We start from the raw sequence: 23,784 nt of genomic DNA on the forward strand, positions 1-23,784 counted from the left end.
AAAAGTTATACAATTTTCCAACATACTTTCTGTACCAAATCCTCACAATGTTCTTGATCTCTGTTTACTGTCATTGCTGCTTATTTCCAGGGGATAGAAATTAGTCCATGGCCATGTGATATAGAGATTATGGTCATGACGGACACAGAGGTGCACAGTTCGCTATAGTCATTTGCCTGGTAACCACCTGTATGTTCATCAATTGAAGTAAGCAGGAAGAATGACAGAAACCAGAGATCTAGAAAATCGTGAGAAATTGATACAGAAAGTATATTGCAAAATTGAAGAACTTTTCATTATACAAACAATAACATTTGTCCCTCAATATCAATATCTGTCTGAAACAGGGCAATCCTTGTGTACAAAGCCTGAGGAAGTATTCAGATAGTTGCATGTGGCCTGGGAAACAAGGTCTGTGTGATGTCTATATATATTGACAATAGTTCACTTTCACTAAACTTACTGCATCATAAAGAAATTTTAGCGTGGACAACCACTTTAATATACACTAGGTTTTTTATGTTTTTAAAGACTAGTATGAAGCTTAAAGGGGTTGTCCAGACCATAATTTATTGTTTAATTAGCCCTGGGGAGGTTACAAAAAACCTCACCTGTTCCCGTGCTCCAGTGCCTCCCAGCGTAGTTTGGTCCTGCAGCACCGTTATTTTGTTCCGGCAGAAGTCCCTGCAGCATGTACCACTGAGGCCAATCAGCAGCTTCAGCGGAAGGGACCCTAAGCGTTACAGTTTCCCAATTTTAACCATGCTGGGGAAAAGAAAATCTAATTTGTTGCAAAATTCTCAAAAAACAAGAGCTATGAAGGAAGCCTAAAGTCAACAGACTTCTACTCAAGCGGAGCTGAGGAGGATTGAAAAAGCTAGGCGTCTTAGAGTTGCCGAAATGCCGGAGCAGGTGGATCATCGATGCCAACAACACACTCATTATATGGTGTCCCAGTGAGCTCCTGAGATGCCGGAACAATCAAAGGCATGGCGTGAGGAACAAGTTCAGCGGCAGGCCAGCTTGAGAGCTGGCGAAATGCCGGAGCAGGCGGATCATTGACGCCAACAACCAGCTCCCCAGCGTCCCCAGCATCCCAGCTCCCCAGCATCCCAGCGAGCTGCTGAGATGCTGGAACAATCACAAGTGCGGCACAAGAAACAAGTTCAGTGGCAGGCCAGCTTGAGAGCTGCCGAAAAGCCAGAGCAGGCGAACCATCGACAGCAGGAATTTGCTGAATATAGGCGAATCATTGACACCGACAACATGCAGACGAAGTCACGAGCAGAAGCTAGTTATTACAATAAAACAGAGGTTCTAAAACTTATTTTGTCTACCGTCTACCTCTGAGAATCAATTATTTTCTAGCACCCCCTAAATTTTTTAACTTTACCACATCTTAAAAATCACAATCGCAATCATTACTTTAATTATATCATGCCATATGAGTCTTATCCTGTTTCTGTGTTCAAACTTACATTTTAAATGAGACTGTTCTAATAAGAGCAATAAAACGCAACTTTTATTCAAATTAAAACAACATTTTCAATTAAATTTTAAAACTAATCTAATGTGAAGGGTGAATCTGATCATTTTTTAAATTATTTATTTTATGCAATCCAACAGGGCAGGAATAAGAACAAAATAATTGATGTAGTGTAGTAGGTAGGTTTTGATTTTAGTTTAAACACTTCCGGACCACTCATTGGGTATATACATCCGAGAGGTGTTTGCCTTGTTCTGCCAGGATGTACTGGTATGTCCAAGCAGAACTCAGCAGCTGCACGAAATCGTGCAGCTGCTGAAACTGGGAGCTGGCTGAAACTTCAACAGGAGCTCCCAGAGAGAAGGCAGAGACAGTTCATTACCAATAAAAATTTACGCCAATAAACACCATTATTAAAACTGATAGCCCCACCCCCGAAAGACAGCATACAAAATAAAACTTACCGCAAACAGAGAGGAAAGACTATATTATAAAGTTTTTTTAGTAGCACTTTGTGTTATTGAAATAAAAAAAGAAAAGAAAAATGAAAAACACACACGATTTCCCTCCTCTTTTGTTTATATTTTCCCAGATATATATATAAAAAAAATTAAAACACATGCAAAGATAAAAACAACCTAAAAATTTAGGCTTATGTGTCACCGAAAAAAGATGCAGAAATTAGTTAAATAATACATATGATAAAAATGTTACAGCCCTCAAAACCGCACATACAAAATAAACCTAAAATGTGTCTGGTCCTGGACCACAAATTGGCCCGGTACTGAAGTGGTTAAAATATTAGAAAAACACAAATCAGCCATTTCCCCCCTAAACCGATTCAACACCCCCAATTTTCTCTGAGCCCTTTACCTCCGCCCTATAGGCCTCCAACGCCCACAAGGGGGCGTTATCGCCCACTTTGAGAAAGACTGCAATAGAAGATAACACCAATGACCCATTACTACATCCACTACTGACAATAGATGGTGTCGCAACCCCTCTCTGCACAAGGCATGCTTAGCAAACTCTCCCATAGACCTTAGTGAGTCAGCTCCAATCTGTTGCTGCCTGTGGCAATGAGAATTCTATAAAGCGTATCATTTAACTGCTGTTGATAGAGCAGAGGATACGGTCAGGGTAAATGGCAGCCCCAAAATCATGGACAGAAAATAAAATAATATACAAAGAATAAAAATAGATTAGAAAAATTTATATATTTCAACAATTAACATCCCATTTAATACAGCATATATAATATAGAGGAGCATTCGCCTTTTATTTATACTTTTTCTTCTTTTTTGGATGTATTTCAGACTTTAGCTTAGAAAAAAAGTATCGGAAAGAGTCACAAAAATGTGGCATGTGTATTGTATATTTACTAAACAAAGCAATATAATAATAATGCAATATACACAGTCCAGTCACAGTAGCGTGACCACCTGTCAACATCCAGAATAACCACCTTTTGCAGAGCGGACCGCTGCGAGACGTGCAGGAAGAGAGGGGATGTTGTGATGATGTTCACCAGGATATTGAGCCATGCCGACTTCAGTGCCGTGGCCAGCTGCGCTAGGTTATGCAGTTGAGCGAACAACCTGATCGAGGTGGTCCCACAGATTCTCAATTGAGTTCAAGTCCAGGGAATTTGCTGGCCAAGGGAGTATGGTAAACTCATCCTGGTGGTCCTTGCACCACGCATGTACACTGTGAGCTTTAGGACATGTCACATTGTCCTGCTGGTACATGCCATCATCCTGAGGAAAAACAATTTGCATGTAAGGATGAACATGGTCCGCAAGGATAGATGCATACTTGTGTTGATCCATCGTGCCATCTACAATGATGAGTGAACCCAGATGGCTGATGACACGTGCCTTCTGCGATTGGTTATTTAACGTTGAGGTCAAAAGTAGGCGGTGGTTACATTAATATGACTGGACTGTGTAACATTTTCTCTACTTTGAAGTGTTTTCATGCCTACTAGAGAAATACATATGTGGTAATACTTTGCACCAGGCCCCTCTGCATGACAAATATCTGCTCTGTGGTCTTGACTGTGTTTCCACCATATGGATAATCAATGAACTTTATATCTGTGGAGGAATGTGCCAATTCAACTTTTGGTGATGTCCAAATTTATAAATATATTACAATACAATACAATGAATGTTTTACATGAATCTTCAGGCTTGTGGCGTATTTGTGCCAGTCGGTCACTGTTAGTATTATATCTACCTGTATATTTTGTGTATTGTATGTAAACCCCCAAATGTAAAGAACCATGGAATTAATGGTGCTATATAAATAAACAATAATAACAATAATAAAAAAAAAAGGGTGGGTTCACATCTGCGCCCCGGTCTCCGCTTTCAGGGTTCCGTTTCCTGCCCGAGAAACTTGATAGGAGACAGAAACTGGCAGTCACTTTTCAATCCCATTCATTTGAAAGGGTTTGCAAACTGTCTGCCTGTGAGTGTTTTGGGGTCTCCCCAGAGAAATAGTTTTTTTTAACCAGACACAAAGTCGGACGTGCTGGACTTTGTGTCCGGTTTAAAAAAAAAAACGGTTTTGCCGCGGAGACCACAAAACGCTCACAGGCGGGCACTGTGTGCCAGGTTTCCGTCTCCTGTCGGCAGAAGATGGAAACCTGAAAGTGGAGACCGAGGCGCAGATGTGAACCCGCCCTAACCATGCTAACTTTGTCTCTGAAATCTAGTTCTATTCTACTAATAATAATAATACAAACTATTGTGTACACCAGTCTTTGTATCCTATGTAGCCTATATTAATGGTAATGTTAACTTTTGTTATGTTTCCAGTTTTATTATTTATTTATATAGCACCATTAATTCCATGGTGCTTTACATTTGGGGGTTTACATACAAAACACAAAATATACAGGTAGATATAATACTAACAATGACCTGCTCAGGAGGGTTTACAATCTATGAGGGGAAGGGGGATACAGACAGAAGGAGAGGGGGAGACTGTACAGATGGCGGTGTGGTGATAGTGTTATTGGAGGTTTTAGGCCTTCCTGAATAGGTGAGTCTTCAGGGCCTTCTTGAAGCCTGTGATTGTGGGGATCAGTCTTATGTGTCTTGGTAAGGAGTTCCAGAGTATGGGGGATGCACGGGAGAAATCTTGCAGACGGTTGTGTGAGGAGCGGATGAGAGCAGAGCGGAGTAGGAGGTTAGTGGAGGATCTGAGGTTACATGTAGGCAGGTAGCGGGAGATTAGTTCAGAGATGTATGGAGGGGCCAGGTTGTGGATGGCTTTGTATGTTGGCGTTAGTAGCTTGAATTCAATTCGCTGGGCTATGGGTAACCAGTGGAGGGACTGGCAGAGGGGAGCAGCCGATGAAGATCGAGGGGAGAGGTGAATTAAACGAGCAGCACAGTTTAAGGTGGACTGGAGGGGGGTGAGGGTATTTGCTGGGAGTCCATGGAGAAGGGTGTTGCAGTAGTCTAAGCGGGAGATTATGAGGGCCTGGACGAGCATCTTTGTCGTTTCAGGGGTGAGGAAGGAGCGGATTCAGTGAATGTTCTTGAGTTGGAGGCGGCAGGAAGTGTTGAGGGTTTGAACGTGTGACTTGAAGGATGGGTCCAGGGTTACCCCAAAGCATTGGGCCTGTGGGACAGGGGTAATTGTGGTTCCATTAACTTTGATAGATGGGTCAGGTGGAGGGACCATAAAAGGTGGAGTGAAGATTATGAACTCTATTTTCTCCATGTTGAGTTTGAGAAAGCGGAAGGAGAGGAAGGAGGGTACAGCTGCTAAACAATCTGGAACTCTGGTCAGCAGGGAGGTAATATCTGGTCCAGAGATGTATATTTGGGTGTCATCAGCATAGCAATGGTATTGAAAACCATGAGATTCTATGAGTTGGCCCAAGCCAAGGGTGAAGATGGAGAACAGGAGGGGTCCTAGGACGGAGCCTTGGGGGACACCTACAGAGAGAGGGCGAGGTGAGGAGGTGGTGTGCGAGTGGGAGACGCTGAATGTGCGGTCGGTGAGGTATGAGGAGATCCAGGAGAGGGCCAGGTCTGAGATACCAAGGAATGAGAGAATTTCTAACAGGAGGGAGTAGTCAACTGTGTCAAAAGTTTCTGTTCTAACTTGAACATAATTTATAGGGAAAAAACATACATTTATTAAAAAAACATATTTAACCATTTTAGGTCAACAGAAAATGTTTTCAAATAAAAAAAAACAAAAAAACCCCTTCTTTTCCCCACCAATTTACTGCTGAAACAATGGTGTTTAACCAGGTTTACAAGCAGCTGGCACGTGATCCCTGTAGTCTATGGCCTCAGCAGCCATATGCCATACTACAATCATCATGGCTCCCATGTGCAGTACTGTCAACAATGCTGGAGATTGTATATGACAGCTGTAGCCAACCAGTGCCATCTTCTTGTGAACAAGACTGGGGGACTTATGCAGCAGAAGTGCTGAACTGCCAAGAGAAATAATGTTAACATTTTGGGCTGTTTTTCAGAATTTTTTTTTTATAAACCAAATTATACTTTTAATTATAATGCAATTACAATAATGTATATTATACACCGTGTGACTATAATATAATTATAATGTGAAGAAAGACAATTTAAGTTTCCTAACGACAAAACAAAACATAGATTATATATGTAGAGTATGACTAGACTCTATCATAGTGTCCGTTGAAAATCACCAGACGAAAAATTCCTGTAAGCCCTACTTTTTGCTTCGGCGATTTTGATTCCACTGGAATGGAACAATGGAAACCCACCGCTAGTGTGAACCGAGCATCACAGGTATAAAAGAATCTTGCCTGGATAGAAAAATCAGTGGATAGGAATCACTCATCATGTTGATATTTGTATATTAATAATGACAATTTTTCCACTCCAGTCTTTCCAGGACATCACTTTCCAAATCTGCTTTGGAGTCTCCATAGGAAACTCCGCTGCAAATTCTGCCTAAAACTGGCAGAGAGAAAAGGACTTTTTTTTTATATACTGAAATTGGGGGAAACTCAGCAGACCCCATTAAAGTCTATGGGGTCTGCGGTTTTCAGCGGGTAACCACTAAGTAGACAGGGTCTCCGTCCTTCAGATCCTCATGTGGACCTGAACAACAGAGACCAGAACGCTAGTGTGAACCTAGCATAAGCAGCTACATTTCTGGGCAGTCACATGTAAGTGGAAGGTTTGTGTAGAGCAGTATGAGGGATGTGTATGCACACTGAGAACAAATACAGTAGAAGTCAAATGTTTGGCCACATCTTTTAATTCCATGTTTTTTTTTCTACATTGCAGATTTGTGCAAAAAAATAATATAAAAAAATTCCAGCATGCCATTATAAATTGTAACTTTTAGGGTCCATTCACGTGGAGTAAACGCACGCTCATTTTGGCAAAATCCACATGTAAAAAATACAGTGTAAAAATAAGACTCCCATTGACTTCGTAAAAAAACATGTCAAAATACACGTGTAAAATGTCATTGAAGTCAATGGGAGTCTTATTTTTACACATGTATTTTTTACATGTGCATTTTGCCAAAATGAGCACACGTTTACTCCGTGTCAATGGACCCTTACTTAATCAGATTAAAAAAACATCCAATTGACGAGGATCCAAGACATAATGAAATCAAATGTACAGCAGATGTGATTAGCATCTGTAGTCTGAAAGTCATTGTACAAGGAGGGGAAAGAGGTAAAGTATGATCAACATCTACTATAAGTGATGGATCATGTGTTATTTATCTACAGGTGCTACCTATTATTGTAATCCTAGATGTGATGATAACAAGATGAATGTGATCTCTACAGAACAGGAAGTGTCAGCCTACTGTTTAGAGGCTTAGCAATTTTTCTTAAAGGGGCTCTATCAGCAAAATCATGCTGATAGAGCCCCACATATGCGTGAATAGCCTTTAAAAAGGCTATTCAGGCACCGTAAATGTTATATTAAACTACCCCCCCCCCCCCCCCCCGTTTTACAATAAAACCCTAAAAAAGAATGTTATCTACTCACGGATCGTGCACTGTGGGCGGGCATTCAGAGTGTGTCTTCATTTTCATCCACGCCTCTTCTTCCTCATACGTCCTCAGGTCCCGTCCTCCCCCGGCGCTCGCGAGCGGACACTGACATAAAAAAAATGGCCTGGGTGCCTGCGCAGTAGCCGTAGTAGAAGCCGCATTCTACTGCGCAAGCGCCCAGGCCATTTTTTTTATATCAGAGTCGCGAGCGCCGGGGGAGGACGGGACCTGAGGACATCGGAGGAAGAAGAGGCGTGGAAGAAGAAGAAGACACACCCTGAATGTCCGCCCAGCGTGCACGATCCATAAGTAGATAACATTCTTCTTTAGGGTTTATTTTAAAACGGGGGGGTAGTTTAATATAACTTTTACGGTGCCTGAATAGCCTTTTTAAAGGCTATTAACGCATATGTGGGGCTCTATCAGCATGATTTTGCTGATAGAGTCCCTTTAAGTATAAATAGATGCATGGTGAAAAAACACATGCAATTCTGTTTGTAACTAAAATAAAAACTTGTCAGAAGGAGATGATATGAGACTGCTAAGGGACAGTATTTTTTGCCTCCCATTCACTTCATTGGGAGTTATCAGGTAGGATATGCCTGAAAACTGACACTTATTTTTCCTGCAGCTGAAAAAAATCATCTACAGCAAAAATCAGCATCTGACTCCCTTTAAAATTAAGGGAGGCTGCTTCCACCGCACAAGTGCCGGAGGTATGGGGCATGTGCACTGAAACTGAGGTGTACTCTAGCTTCGATGAAGAACTGCACTGTGTGGGGAGTAAAGCGGCTGGGTGAGTATAAAGCTTTTTTTATTTTTATTGCGGGCATAAATGGCTTTATTACTGGGCCTGTCAGTGGTTTAATGTTCCAAATCGACCTGAAAGATTCCCTTTAAGGCTAAGGCCTGGTTCACATCTGCGTTTGGTATGTCGTTCAGCGAGTTTGCTTTGCTAGTGATGGCGAACCTTTTAGAGTCAGAGTGCCCAAACTGCAACCCAAAACCCACTAATTTATCACAAAGTACCAACATGGCAATTTAACCTTAATAATGTGCGGATTCACAATTGCACACAATTAAAGACCTGCAAAATATGGTCATACGAATGGAGCTTTTTTTTAAATGTAGATTGTAAAACCCATATAGGGATCACAATGTACATTTTTTTTCCTATCAATATGTCTTTGTAGAATGGGAGGAAATCTACACAAACACAGGGAGAACATAGAAACTCCTTGCAGATGTTCCTGGCAGGATATGAGTGGGGCTTCATAGAACTGTCTGCTCCACTGTGACCCCCACACAGTATAATCTGCTGCACAGTGGCCCCCACACAGTATAATCTGTTCCACGGATGGGTGCCCAAACAGAGGGCTCTGAATGCTACCTCTTGCACTCTTGCTATAGGTTTGCCATCACGGCCATAGACTATAATAGGGTCCGTGTGTTTTCTGCATGAATCCTGCGGAGAGAAAAGTACTTCAAGCAGCACTTTTCTCTCCACATGATTTGTCCGGACACCACACAGACCTCATAATAGTCTATGGGGTCCGTGTGGTTTCATTGCTCACTGCTTTTTAATGAATTTGATATTCCATATTATTTGTTCTACTTAGGAGATAAATATGGAGTCACCTATCCGCCCTTCCCAACTAAAATAACACGTACGCTTCTTTTTTTAAGGGGGCGTTCATACTACCGTCATTGTCCGACAGGTAGTGTCCGTTCAAAATCTCTCACGGACATTAGGAGCGGACACTAGCTGTGTCCGTGACACTTGTCATTCATTTAAATGGCGATCGGGTGCGTTCTTTTACACTCCGTGCCCTTCCTTCCCTGTCTGCATGTAAAGATGTCCGACTTTTCAAGCAGACAGAAAAAACCTACATGTCGGATTTTTCTGTCCGCTTGAAAAGTCGGACATCTTTACAAGCGGACAGTGAAGGACAGGCACGGAGTGCAAAAGAACGCAATGTCCGTGCGAGATTTTGAACGGACACTAGAAGCGGACACTACCTGTCGAACACTGACGGTAGTGTGAACGCCCCCTTAGCCAAAAAGTTTAAAAAAGAATGAAGACAAATAGGTGGTGAAGGCAATGGTTCTCATGTGTACAGACAACTTCCCTCTAGGGCCCTTTAATTGGGGAGGGGACAGAAGTGACAGCAGGAAGTCCAGAAAACAATCCCTTCCCCTGCATGACTTTATCTCCACAGGTGACACATGCCACTCAGCTCTATTGTACTAGGGCCGCACTACAGCCCGGGTCTTCTTCTACGCCTATAAGTTTTGCACTGTCCATTGACAGCAGTGATACCCTCCCACATGCTGTACATACAACTCACACCCTAACATGCTGCCTTTGGCTTCTTTCCATTGGCTTTTCTAGTGATGGACAGCACGGTCATCCAATAGAAATAATAAACGTCATGGCCACGCCCCAAAGTAAAAAACAGCAGGAGCCTAATTAGAGGAAAAAACGAAGAAGTTGCTTGAGTCCCGGGAACCTCAGCGGGAGGGAAGGAGGGGGCTATGACGTAAGTCAACAAAGGTCACGTGTTAGCAGCGCCCGCACGCTAGTGGTTGCGTGAGGCGGGGCGAGGCCTTTGGCAAGAGGAGAAAGTGGGCGGGGCGAGAGAGGAGCGGCGGTGGCGGCGGCGGGTTGTGAGTGTGCGTGCGCGCTGCTGAGCTAGAGAAGTGCGTGTGTGCTGCGGGCTGACACCATTGCCACAAGTTTGTGCTAATAATCCCGGGGACTCCGCTCTCAGTGCGCACACTCCCGCGCCCGGCCACTACGGCCAGTGTGGCTGCACGCACTATGTAAAACTACACAGAAAGCACAGTGTAAACAAGACCTTAGTGATGAGAGGTCTCCAGCATGAGGCGCCCCGCTGTCTCTAGTCACGGCTAGCTCTAGGGGGATGTGGAGGTAGAGCCACAATAAGGCGGTGTGTTTACACGGCCGGGCACACACACACCCGCCCGCCTTCATCATTGACACGCACGTTGTGTGGTCTCCGCTGGAGGAGGAGGAGGGGGTGGCTGGAGTGCGGCTCCTCTCCCGCTGCTCGCCGTGTGACTGCCAGTGACGCTGCGTTTCCATGAAATCGTGCGGAGTGTCGCTCTCCGCCGCAGCTGTGCTCTCTGCTGCTGCTGCCTCCCTCGGTGATGAGGAAAAGAAAATGGCGGCGGGAAAAGCGAGCGAGAGCGAGGAGGACTTCCCTAACCTGACAGCGGACGAGCGAGAAGCCCTGGCCGGGCTCGACAGGTTGGCGGCCTTCTTGTCTACTTCTCCCTCCTTCCCTGGCTCCCCTAAACCCTGGCTGACCCTTCCCCCCGCTTGCCCGTGCCCCCCGCTTTCCGCTGCCCCGGCCCAGCGCTGTCCCCCGTGTGGCGGGGCTTTGGCTTTTGGCTCCTGTCATAAGTTTATTGGTGTTTATTGTGATTTCTGTTGCTTTTTCCCCCGCTCCGGGATGTGCCGTCCTGCTGCTGCAGCCGACTCTATGGATTTCTGAGGCTTCATGAAGATGGCGCCAGAACGAAGGCCTTGCTTTCTAAGGTAAGATGACAAGAGGGAGGGCGCGGGGTCTGGAGAATAAAGTGGCCGGGCCGGGGGCTCGCTGCTGTGCGGGCACTTTGCACAAGTGTTGTGGAGTTGGCATTGTGCCTTTGTCATTGGTTGTGCGGTGACACACGAGTGTGCGGGCCTGTGTGTGTGTGTTTTGTTCTCTGCTTGGCCTGTGGGTAACAGCATATAAACAATACTGAGTGAGGCTGCCCCCTGTGTCCTGTGCGCTGCCCACCCTGCTCCGGCCGGGCACTGGGCTCATCTCCCCGCCGCTGGGCTCTGCACGGGGTGCAAGTTGCTTAGTTTTGGGGGTGAGCGCAGCCCAGGATCGGGGTGGGGGTTGGGAAGCAGTAGCGCTGCCAGTCTCTCCAGGCGACGCCGCTGCCGTGTTGTTCTCCTAGCGCCATTCTTATCATTGCATTCAAACTTGGCTGCGGCTCTTCGCCCTGTTGTACATCCCCCTCCCTCCTCTGTCATTTAGTTTTTAAGTAATGGCTGCTCCTCCCGGCCCAAGATGGCGGGACAGGGAAGAGAGAAGAGGGGAGGGGAGAAAAAGAGAGAAAGGAGTCACCAACAATCTAGTGACTGTGACTGTGGCTGTACGATGTGTACAGGGGGAGATGAGCGCCTTGTGGGGGCCACATCTGCCATCCCCTCCATCAACCTGTAGCTGCCCGGGGAACAAAGCTCCTGCCTGCCCGCTGTGTGCACCAAAGTCCTGACGGAGTTTGACACATGTCCGAGGCTGCTGTGGCCAGGCCTGGGCTCGGGGTGTGGGGCAGATCTGTCACCATAGCTAGTACTAGTGGGAGATCTGTCAGTGTGCATGCTGAGGCCATGCTCACACTCACAGCTAGCAGTGCCACATGTTATGTGCTTATAGTAAAGGACATGAGATCTCCTGTCTATTCTCCTAAAGCAGGAGTGCCGCCTTCACCCTCTTGTTTTTGGGCATTACTTTCATGACATTGATGGTTAATCTACCAGGAGAGTGCCCGCTCAGTGCTTTTGCAGACTTGCATATTACATAGGACAACTCTTCCGTATCTCCCTACTGTCTCTCCAACTGCTATCATGTGCTGTGGCCTTTCCACACTTTTTCCCAGTGCCGTAGTGTTGCATCTTTCTGCTCTAGAATTTAATAGTTCATAATCACTTCTTTCTCTACGATTGACAACCACAAATAATGTATTTGGTTTAAATGTCTAAGCAGAACGTACAATAGCTAAAGTTGTCACTTAAAAAAAAATAAATGGCTGACACCCACCACCACATATCAGTAGTTCTTTCTAGCATCATTCCATCTCAACTGCTTACCAAGTGCCATATTGTTATTAGAATAGGTTGTCAGAGTGTGTAATAAGTGAATTTGTGGAGCTACAAATAATATAAAATGAAAGCTACTCACCAGGGGTTTGCAGGAATGATGACACATTAGCCATGACACCAGACGTACAAGGTGTGCTGTCTGGCTGCAGCTCTGTACACTGTGCCATTCTAGAGCAGTGGACTGTTGTGTGGTCACCTGGTGTCAGCCCCCCACAAATCTAATATGGATGGCCTATCCTAATGATCAATAACCTCTGTGTAGATAAATCCCTGTTACCTCTAACACCAGTGCTGCTATGGGGCCTTACTTTCTGGTAACCTCACCTGACTTGGTGCTGATAGTAGCATGTACAGTACATTGTCAGACTTCAATGCTCCAGGCATTAGACCACTGGAGTGTTGCTGCTGGAGAGATTGAGTTTTTAAAAGGTGAGTAAAGATGGGTTTGTTTTTTTATTTTATTTTAATAAATGTGTGTGTAGTCCTTATAATTGTACATGGTAAGAAAGTGACAGTATCTTAACATTCGCTGCACTTGTAACCTCCACTTACTCTTCTAAAATTAACAAATACGGCTATCTCAATGGCATACTAAAATTCCAATATTTCTATATAAAAGTGCATTGTTCTGTATTTACCTATGGTTCTCACTTACTTGGGGCGCTGCTTCTGGAGTTGGCTTATATTGGACTCGTATATAACCATATCCATTGGTATGATGACTCTTCAGGGTTCTTAACACCATTTATAATGGGTTTTGTATCTTGACCTAAAGTTTTTGCCACAACTTGAGTGGGCGAGTTAATATGTTGTGTTCCGTGCATGCTGAAGAATCTTCCTATGGAAAGTTCTCTGCTGGAAATTTTTAAATGTGTTGAAACTTCTGTGCATGAAAATGGGCTTAAATTGCAGTTGCATCACTCTATGCAAAGAAAAAAAGAATCTAAGTTGTAAGATCACGTTTTTTTTTTCCCCTAACAAATAAAGTTGAATGACACACTGCCTGTTTGAACCCGTTACTCCATCTTAGTAGCACATCAGTAGATGTAAGCTGCCATAAGTGATATCTGTGTCATGCTGTGATATCAGTGCGTATAGAGCAGCAGAGGTGAATGTGCAGGATTACATGGTCACTATATGTACAGTAAGGGCATTATTCTACTTGCCAACCAAGTGGGCTATTGATTGGGCATGGGCACCCTTATGTGACCCAGTTATCAGGATCTGCAGTTCCTAGTAATTGTCCTGTGGGAAAGGGCCTGGCCCATGTTATAGGGGACTTCACCTTCATGTGACCCTTTTGTTTTTCCCAAACAGGGTCAGGTATGTGAATTGTTTTACATTTCTATAGTCTTTAATTCACATGTTGCTATTCAGTCTTTATACAGTACGTGAGATAAAATGTTGATTGGAGTTCTTGTAATTAGCAAATCGGGACTTTGCTCCCATAGAGAAAAATTAAGTCATCATGAAGCCTTATCCTAGAACAGCTGTTGGGTGCACGTGCCATTCATTGTGACGTCACTTTGCCCTAAATCTTCTTTACAAGCCCCTTTTGTTTATAATCGTAAAGGCCTGAAAAGTGCAAAACTGAGAAAGCTACAACACAAAGGGGTTTCCTAATACAGACGTATACGGCTTAGGGTGCATTCACATCATGGTTTTTATATCTGTTTAACTGATCCAAATATTAATGCACACGGATGACCATCTGTTTACAGTGTCAGTGCAAAAAAAATCAGTTTGTCATTTGTTTTTTATCGATACGATATGAGGTATGTTATGTTACTTTTTTTGTACTTGATAAGCTTTGTTTTTATGTAAAGAAATGGCCATCCATTATTTTTTATTTTACATCCGTTAAACGGATGTAAAAAAACCAAAACCCCCCAAAACATGTGAATGAGTTGAGTACAATCGTATTCACTTTGCTAGGGCTGTAAAACATTGCGTTCTTTTCTGTGACATTTGGGCCAATTAGAAGTCACGATAGCACAGAATGATGTCAATGAGGTTTATATACAGTATATAGAAATGGAGTGGGGGTATTGAGATGTGAAAAATGGGAAGCTTCATAATAGATCCATCAATTCTCCTTGTGGGATAGCAGCGGAATATGTTGGCGCTATATAAATAAATTAATTGATTAATTAAACCTATGCAGACTTTCCAAAGGTATATAAATATTGGCAAAGGAGAATAATAGGAATTGGAAATTACTTTTAAGGTAGAAAAATAAAGTATATGGCTTTATTCACACATCAGTGTTTTTGTCAGTGGTTTGCATCAAGAGTGGGTCGAAAAACACTGATGCAAATCCATGGAGTTTGCAGTCCTGTAGAATTTTGCACCAATTTGTTCCACCACTGGAGAATGGAGTATAGAATACTCAACTCGCGTACATTGGCTGCTGATCGTCAGTGGATAATAGAAGAGTTTGGGCACAGAATCCTAAATGTACGAAATTGGTCGAATACGCTATTATAGTGATTTTTTTTCCCCCCTACATTTCCATAGCATGTGATAGCTTGATTTTTTTCAGGAACAAATTGTACCTCCTGTTGGCACCATTTAAAATTTTATATGATGTACTTGCAAGCCGGAAAAAATTCTGAATAGGATGTTTGTTCTTTTTTTAATAAAAAAAAAAAAAAAGGCAGAACAAAATATTCTTTGCATTGCAATGTTCTGACCGCATACCTTTATTGATATTTCCATCTACAGAGCTGTATAGGGGCTCGAGTTTTGCTAGATAAACTTTCGTTTTTATCGGTACCAATATGGGATACATACATGGCTATCACTTTTTATTCACTTATTTGGGAGCTGGAGAAATGACCGGAAAATGTTGACTTGATTCCTCACAAGACCCCCCTCCCCAGTTACAGTGTTTCAGTGTATAGGATAAATACTTTAAAGGGAAGCTGTCACCCGGGTGAAGTATATTACACCAGCAGCACAGTCAGACAGGTCTGGCTCCTCTGAACATGTCACTCTTTTCCCCATTAAAATTTTTACCTCCATTGCCGAGAGATTAATTTATTTCATAATATGTAAATGAGCGATCTGGGGCACTGAGGGCGACTCCAAACCACTACATTCCGCACTCCCCTAATATGTTCGTCTTCCTTTCTCTTTTATGAGTGACAGTACTAGGGAGTGTTGGTGAAATCTTGCCTGGCCTTGTCTTCTCCTTCATGTCAGTGTATTAGTTTCTGTGTTTTACAGTATTTAATCTGCCTATAATATGGTTGTTACAAATTGTCAAAGCTACCGCAAAGTATCAGTATCCAACATTTTGTGTTTGTCACTGGGGGTGTCTAAACATATATTTTCAGGTACATGTGTATATAGCGATGTTGTATTACAGCAGCTGTTGGTTGGATTGAAGGATCTGTTTGTAGTGTTGCTTGTTACTGCTCTTTTATATATGGTGGACACATTATTTTTCCCAGCTGTTTGGTTGACTGTGGAAACCATAATCTGGATCCAGGTAGAGTGGCAATAGTGGAATTATATAGCATAGTTTCATCCCACCGTTGGGTCTATGCTCCAATCATGTAGAGCCCTGTTCCCTAGAGATGATATCTCCCTCCCCATCTCTGATGTTCCCTGTATTAGGTTTCTCTGCTGGTCTGTCTCCTGGTTCTTTCAAACAGTGGCGAGAAGCAGGTAGACAAAGGGCCGTGCACTTATGTTCTGCTGGTCACTGGTTGACTCAAGGTACCTACTCAATACATCAGACCTCCCCTCCTTGGGCCCATGGAGAGTCCTTCAGCTCACTCACTTCCTGTCCTCTTCCGGATTCTCTGGGGTTTGCCTGACCGCTCACTCTCCCAGCCTATATGGTACAATCCATGTTGTCTGAGATGGTGACCCCCCCAACCTTGAGAGAGCAGAGGTCAACCTGAGATCACATTTTCAGATAGAAAGTAATTGTGTGTGTGTGTGTGTGTATAGGGGGAATAGATACACAATGAATAAAAAAAAATACAAATCTGGAGTACGTCTTTAATTGTAATTAAGACAAGATGTTTAATATGATTTTTTTCTAAGTCTTAATCACCCAGTTCTGGTATATTTGGGACTCTGTTGTATGGTAGTATTAAAGAAATGGGAACCTGCTCTACATTAAAATTAAAAATATTGTGTTAACCTAGCTTACGTACATAAACAATCCAATAACTTTTATTACACCAAGACATGTTTTTACTTTTAAAGTATTGTAACTATAACTATCCCTTGTCATTTTTGACAAACTTGATCATGTCCAGCTTTTGACAGTAAAATAGATATTTAAAATGACACTTCTCACCAGACAGAAACCCAGGGGTGCCTCGGAAATCTGGCAGGTGGCCGCGGCACTTTGATTGGAAAGATGATCACATCCCTTCATTCAACATTATTTGTGTTGTCAGTTCGATTGTTTCTCTTTTGGTGAAATGATTTGGTAAGGGTGTCCTAAAGAATTTTTTTTTTTTCTAAATTATTATTATTTTTCACAGAGGTTACATAGTAGATGAGGTTGGATAATGATTAGTCCATCAAGTCTAACCTATAATCCCTACAGTGTTGATCCAGGGGAAGGCAAAAAAAACAAACCATGAGGCTCATGCCAATTGCCCCATTTCAGGGGAAAAAATTCCTTCCTGACTTCAAATCTGGCAGTCAGTATAAAAACCCTGGATCAACGTGTCCTTAAAATCTAGAGTCCATAATCTAAAAAGGTTGGAAACGCTGATCTAGATTAACCACAGCAAATATGTCATGACTTGGCTTTGGCTCAAAAAAACGGAGCAAAATCTGCAACAACAAAAAAAACAACAAAATTTTCTGTGACAACGGGCCTCAGATATTTATTTTAACCACTTCAGTACCGAGCCAATTTGTGGTCCAGGACCAGACACATTTTAGTTTTTTTTTGTATGTGTGGTTTTGAGGGCTGTAACATTTTTCTCGCATGTCTTATTCAACTAATTTTTGCGTCTTTTTTCGGGAACACATTGGGCTTTATTTTTATGTCTTTATTTTCAAATGTGTTTCAATTCTATCCGGGAAAATCTAAACATAATAGGAGGGAAATTGTGTCTGGTTTTCACTTTATTTTATTTTTTTTATTTAATAACACAAAGTGCTACTGAAAAACGTTATAAAATTTTTCCTCTCAGTAACGGTAATTTTTATTTTGTATGGTGTTGTCAGGGGTGGGGTATAACCTTTAATAATGGCGTTTTATTAGTGTATTTTATTTTATTTTTTTTAATTGTCCCCATAAGGTCATAAGAGACCTTTGGGGACATCTGATCACTTTTTTTTTTTGTTTGTTTTTTTTGTTAGGGAGGCTGATTTCCCCTATAACTGAGGCTGCTACATTTAGCCTCAGTTGCAGGAGGAATCCAGCCTCCTGCACACTGTTCTTTACACTTACAGAGCTGATCTGGGTCCTGTAGGACCCAGCAGCTCTTGTAAGACACTGAGCCCGGCGGATCACGTGACCACTGGGTCAGAGGGCGGCCGCATCATTGAGTGATCGAGAAGGCAGGGAAAGGAATAAATCTTTCCTGCCATCTTTCTGGGAGCTTCGGCTGAAGTTCCAGCCGGCTCCCAGCTTCAGCAGCTGCACAATCTCCGTGCAGCTGCTGTGTTCTGATTGGATATACCGGTACGTCCTGTCAGAAATAGACAACCACTTCCCGGATGTTTATAGTCTATGGGCGGTCCGGAAGTGGTTAATGCAAGGTTAATCACACATGCGCCTTACTACTCCATTCAACGTATGTATGGCCTGTGTAAACCTGAATAACTTTGCTAAGACTAATTGAAATACCCCTCTATAAAAATTCTGAGCTTATTTTGTAACAATTTTTTTTGTTGAAAAAACTAAACAAAACCCCCCCACCAAAATATGTTCCTAAAAGAAATCTTAGGAGCTGGGTCGTAATTGTCTAAAATGCTTAATCTTTCTTTTTCATTTACTGCTTTTTTTAAATCTATACAGTCAATTGTACGCTAAGTCTGTGCTAGCATAAGAGAATCTGAAACGCTCTATTGTACGTCGCTACAAGAATGCGCAAAGATGATTGTGTTTTTAATACTTTTCTTTCATTTGTTTTGTAAATTCTGTTTGTTACAAAAATGTTAAATTTAACAAATCATTATAAAGTGAGCAATAACCTGTTTATGTAGCATCTGTGACACAGCTTTGGGATAAATATAAAACCAGAATGTAAACTGTGGCAATTACTTGTTGGTTAGTATTTGTGCTGTATAAGAATTAAAAAAAAAATCAAAAAAAAAAAATCCATGACCGCCTTTCAGATGTGGCAAAATATTCCTCTTACATCTGAAATTGGGAGACTCAAATAGGTAGTAATATTATGTAGCGGAGAGTGACGGAGGATGGAAGGTTTCTCTTTGGGGCGAGCAAAAAGTTGCTAATTCTAGCTTCATATTAGAATGTTTTCTCTGCAGTTATTAGTATGGTGGAATTGATGGAGTTTATCTCTGCACCATAGGAATTCTATTACTGGCTTTTTAATCAGTTAGATGACTTTTACTGCTCTTGACTGACCATAGCTGCCGTTTGATTTGCTTGGCCTACTGACTTCACAGTCCTGCCCCTTATTTTTGGTGGATGCATGCTGTCCTTGTATGGATTGCCATTCATGTTAATGGTTGACAGGATGCAGTTACAGAGAAAATGCCAATTATCTACTGGTAAAAACAGGTGGGGGGGGGGCGCAGGACAATTAGCTCTTCCCACTGGTGTTTTCGCAAAACGGCTCCTTTACAGCCACAGTCATTATTTGGGTTTTAATTTTCATTTCACTCCCCACCTTCCAAATGTCATAACTTTTTATTTTACTTAATTTTTTTGCAAGACAAATAGTACTTTATAATGATACCATTTAATAAACTGCATTGTCCTGGGAAAGCTGGAAAAAAGGTGGACTGAGGTGGAATTGGCGAAAAATGGCATTTTGTGCGATTTTCTTATGGGCTTTGTTTTTACAACATTCACCTGTATTTTATGGTTTGTACGATTCAAGGGTTACCAAATTTATTTTGGGAGGGGGGATAATAAATTTTAGTCTCCATATTGTGACACTTTTTATTTTCCTGCGGGGTCAGATATCATCTTATTTATAACAATTTGCACATTTTATCTTCTTTTGATATTGCTTGTCATACCAATGTGTGCCTGCCAAACCTTCAATAGGCGTCCGTTGTTTGGGTATTTACCGTAATAGGAGCACTGCAGGTACCCTATATTCCTGCTATACTGAATTCCAAGTGGGGGGAAAACTCCCCAGTCCTCAAGCTCAGGGAAGGGGCAGACAACCAAAACACCCCCTCCCCTTACCCAGCACCCAGCATCTACTGCACCTAAAAATTCCGGCCATTTTAATTTTTGAAATTTTCCAGTAGCTGCTGCATTCCCCCTAACCGCCCCCCCCCCCCAACCCCTCCACCCCAGTTTATACTCAAGTCAATAAGTTTTCCCAGTTTTTTTGTGGTAAAATTAGGGGCCTCGTCTTATATTCGGGTCGGCTTATACTCGAGTATATATGGTCCTTCTGCACATTGGTTAAAACAGAATGACCATGTATAATTGTCCTAGTTCACGGGATCGGTATACGGAAAAGCTGCTTGTAGAAACCTTCACATTTGATGGACATTTCTACCAGTACAATTTCCAAATGTAGGTTTGATGGGACTTGGCTGGTCATTACTCAAATAACTATAAAACCTGTATTTTGCTGCAAATTTCTTTGAGAATTTCTTTGTTCCCTGAGAAGAAAGCAAATGGTATGCTGCTCCTATGTGTACATTTGGCATACACTCAAGCAGTTTCCCAACCCATGGGCTAAACTTAGTGGTAAATTGTTTTAATTTATATAGCGCCAACCAGAGGTTGCAATAACTCCTCTTCAGGTGGTATACATATCTATACGGGCAATTTAATGCGTTGAAAAGCGTCTCATTTGTATCAATATGGAATAGAATTTTCCTTGCACTTGTTGAAATTTGTTTTACATGTTTGGTGGGTGCTGGCACTCTTTAACCACTTCAGTGCCTAAAGTCACTCATTTTCCAAGTTGGAATAAAATGTCTTCTTACACAGGCTCTGTACATGGAAATATATAAAAAATTACGGGTATCCGAGTATGCCGACACAAACAAATGTCGTTCAAAGTCTTTTTTTTTTTTTTTTTTGTATTAAAACATGAAATAACTTAAAGTAGCATTGCCATGATTGTACTGTGCAGTTGAAAAATGTTCAGAATGGCTGAATCTCTGGTTATAGAATTGGCTGAATTAATAGGCTATTTATGTAGAGAGAGACTGTTTTAGTAGTGATTTCCCTGTGTAAACTGCATCCTCTTATTATTATGCCCATGTATTATTTATTAGCAATTTTTTAATTTAATATTGCACCTCAAAATAGAGTATTTTTTACACAGCCTTAACCCCCCCCCCCCCAAAAAAAAAAAAAAAAAAAAAAAAAAAAATGGAAAGAAACTTCTATATACGGTGCATACCAAACGTTTCAGGGCTGTGCGAAGATTTTCATCAGTTTCCTTGGTCCCTGTTTTCTTTGAGGTTAACAATCTAAATTGCAGATGAACTCATCATTATGGTTTTTTTTTTTTGTTTGTTTTTTTTTTTTTAAAATGTAGATTGTGAGCCCCATATAGGCCTCACAATGTACGTTTTTCCCTATCAGTATGTCTTTGGAATATGGGATGGAAATCCATGCAAACATGGGGAGAACATACAAACTTCTTGCAGATGGTTGTATGCCCTTGGTGGGATTTGAACATCACGACTCTGCAGTGCTAACCACTGAGCCACCGTGTGGCCCCCCATTATGTTTTCACATGTGCGAGAACAGCCGAGTACCTGGAGGAAGCTCACACACTTTTCAAGCACTTTATACTTCATTTTGTACCTTTCTTCAACATCTAGGCAGAAGTGAATGTTCCTCTTCACAGACAACAAGGTGATCTTGGATACTGGGAAAGAAATATTCTTATTGAGTAACTTTCCGGAGAGCTTTGTAGGAGCGCTGCATTGCTTCATCAGTTTGTTACACAGCAATGTTATTTCTTTGAGGGCCATTTGGACCTGCCTAGGGACTCTTATATGGGCTATTATGTATTATGATTTTTTTTTAACTTTTAATGGCCCTAAAAAAAAAATCTGCAAATGCATCCACAGCAGTGCTCAATACTCACTTTTCTTCTGCACCCTTAGCTTGGCTTTATTTTACTTGCTGCCCCTAGAATCACTGTTATTACATGTAATAACTCTGTGGAAAAATAAATTTCCCTTGATTCCTCTGCCTACTCTCACACTGTACCTCTCCCTTTTCCAATCTGCCCTTTGTGGGGACATCCAAGTGAACAAAGAAGGGAGAGATGTCTCTATCAGTACAGCACTTTTTCTGGGAGTTAGAGAAATACAATGTACCCTTTAATTGAGCTGAGCGGACATAGGATTCCTAATAATTTACGAACTTTTTTTTTTTTTTTTTTTTTTTAATACAAATTAGTCAGTTTTCCATTCCTTATCAATCAGATGTTAGATCATTTTGCAAAATGTTGTAAATAACAGACTTTCTTGCAGTAGAAGTTTCTGTATGTTTTGTATGTCACTTTTTTTTTAGTTACACTTTGGTGCATTTCTTCTGATAAATGTGCCAGTCTATAAGTTATTTTTTTTCCCTAGTTATAATTTTAAAAAATATAATTATGTAAAAAAAACAAAAAAAACAACCCAGTCTGTTTATTGATCTTAATGTGTGAGATTTTAGCTCCTAGCTATAGGGCCTCCCATCATGTAAGAGCTATTACGTCATGGTATTGTTGGTTTACGTTTGAAGTCTGAAAGTCCCATACAGCAAATATTTTATTACCACTATAGTATTGCAATATAATTCCTTCACAGTATGACCTAAATATACAGCATATGCCAGGCAAGCCTGAAGATGGCTGAAGGATAACAAGTACCGTATTTATAAATCTGATAGCAAGTAAAACTTGTGAGCGGCTGGAGGTAACCAAGTAGGTAATGGCTGGAGGTTACTTTCTCTCCTATTGTCAGACTTGATTACATTACTTTGTGCTTACTGTATAGCTGGCTTCTAATAAATGGAAGGGCAATAGTCCGTGCTCTTAACACTTTTTTTTTAATTTTTTTATTTTTATAGACCAGTAGTAATCTTAGTCCCTTTAAAGGTATTTTGTGAAGTCCAAATTTCCTCCCAAGTAATTGTGCCATGTTAGGGCCTTTATTAGGAGCTGAAACATCCCTCTGTGGCCACAAGCCAATGATGATCATCTTTCTATGCCTACAGACGGCTGCAAAGGCTTCCTCTCTGGAAATCCATGCCCAGTTTCTCTCCTTTAGCCTTGAGTGATATTTTCATTCTCCGTCTGCGTCACAATTATCTGTAGGAAAACTTGGTAATTGTGACTTGCCCCCGATGCACTTGCAGGCAGATTTGTATATGTACAAATATGATTAGAATTGAGGCAACACGGTGGCTCAGTGGTTAGCACTGCAACCTTGCACTGCTGGAGTCCTGGGTACAAATTCTGCCAGAGACAACATCTGCAAGGATTTTGTATGTTCTCCTTGTGTTTTCGTCAATTTCCTCCCATACTCCAAAGACATACCGATAGGGAAAAATGTACATTGTGAGCCCTGTATGGGGCTCACAATCTACATTAAAAAAATATATATATATGATTAGAATTGATTTGTGGCTCCAATTAAAGGCCCCTTACATGGCACTATTTGCTTTAACCTCTTGTCCTTCTAGGTAGTTGGCGCTCGCCGCCATGCATGTACCACACATAGTTAAGAGGCTGTAGAGATTCACTGTAGTAATACTACCATCATAGACAGCAACTAATTGGAGTGATCCCTGGTGGCCGCTGTGATTGGTTAGTCTCATTGAGACAGCATGAAAGACTGAAGAAAACAGGATCACACAGTAGTTCCTTCCCACTTGCTTGGAGAGATGGCAGAGAGCGGGTTCTATAGTAGACAGAACCCAATCTGTAATTTTACTATTAAAAACTTACACTACTAATTCTGCCGTGATCATCCTCTATCGTATTCCCTGAGACCCCTCCCATCATCAGGCTGTGATTCCCCCCCCCCCCCCCCAACTGTACCACCACGCCCAAAAACACCCCCTTGTGTGTAGTGAGTTTTGTGTAGCATGTACTGTATAATGTACATTGTACACAATTCATATATGATTAACTCTTACTTTTCAGTACTCTATGTAACTGGTAGTATGACTTTCTCTGCATGTTGGCTTTCAGTGCGCCATTACATAGTTGGTAGTGCATA

The 23,784-nt window shown here is 41.8% G+C and overlaps 1 protein-coding gene across 8 annotated transcripts in view; it reads left to right on the top strand.

Annotated features, from left to right (window-relative positions):
• The first annotated feature begins 10,176 nt into the window (after positions 1-10,176).
• Positions 10,177-23,784, top strand: part of KDM6A (lysine demethylase 6A) — a 93,161-nt gene continuing 79,553 nt past the window's right edge. For 5 of the 8 annotated variants that reach the window (XM_075263996.1, XM_075263997.1, XM_075264000.1 and 2 more), the window contains exons 1-2: positions 10,177-10,788; positions 11,016-11,079. In XM_075263996.1, the coding sequence (XP_075120097.1) occupies positions 10,622-10,788; positions 11,016-11,079 (231 nt within the window). In that variant the 5' untranslated portion in view covers positions 10,177-10,621. The remainder of the gene's footprint in view (positions 10,789-11,015; positions 11,080-23,784) is intronic. The other 3 variants (XM_075264002.1, XM_075263998.1, XM_075263999.1) reach the window with 1 other exon arrangement.

The sequence above is a fragment of the Leptodactylus fuscus genome, chromosome 2, assembly GCF_031893055.1.
Source record: "Leptodactylus fuscus isolate aLepFus1 chromosome 2, aLepFus1.hap2, whole genome shotgun sequence".
In the NCBI taxonomy this organism is placed as follows: Eukaryota; Metazoa; Chordata; class Amphibia; order Anura; family Leptodactylidae; genus Leptodactylus; species Leptodactylus fuscus.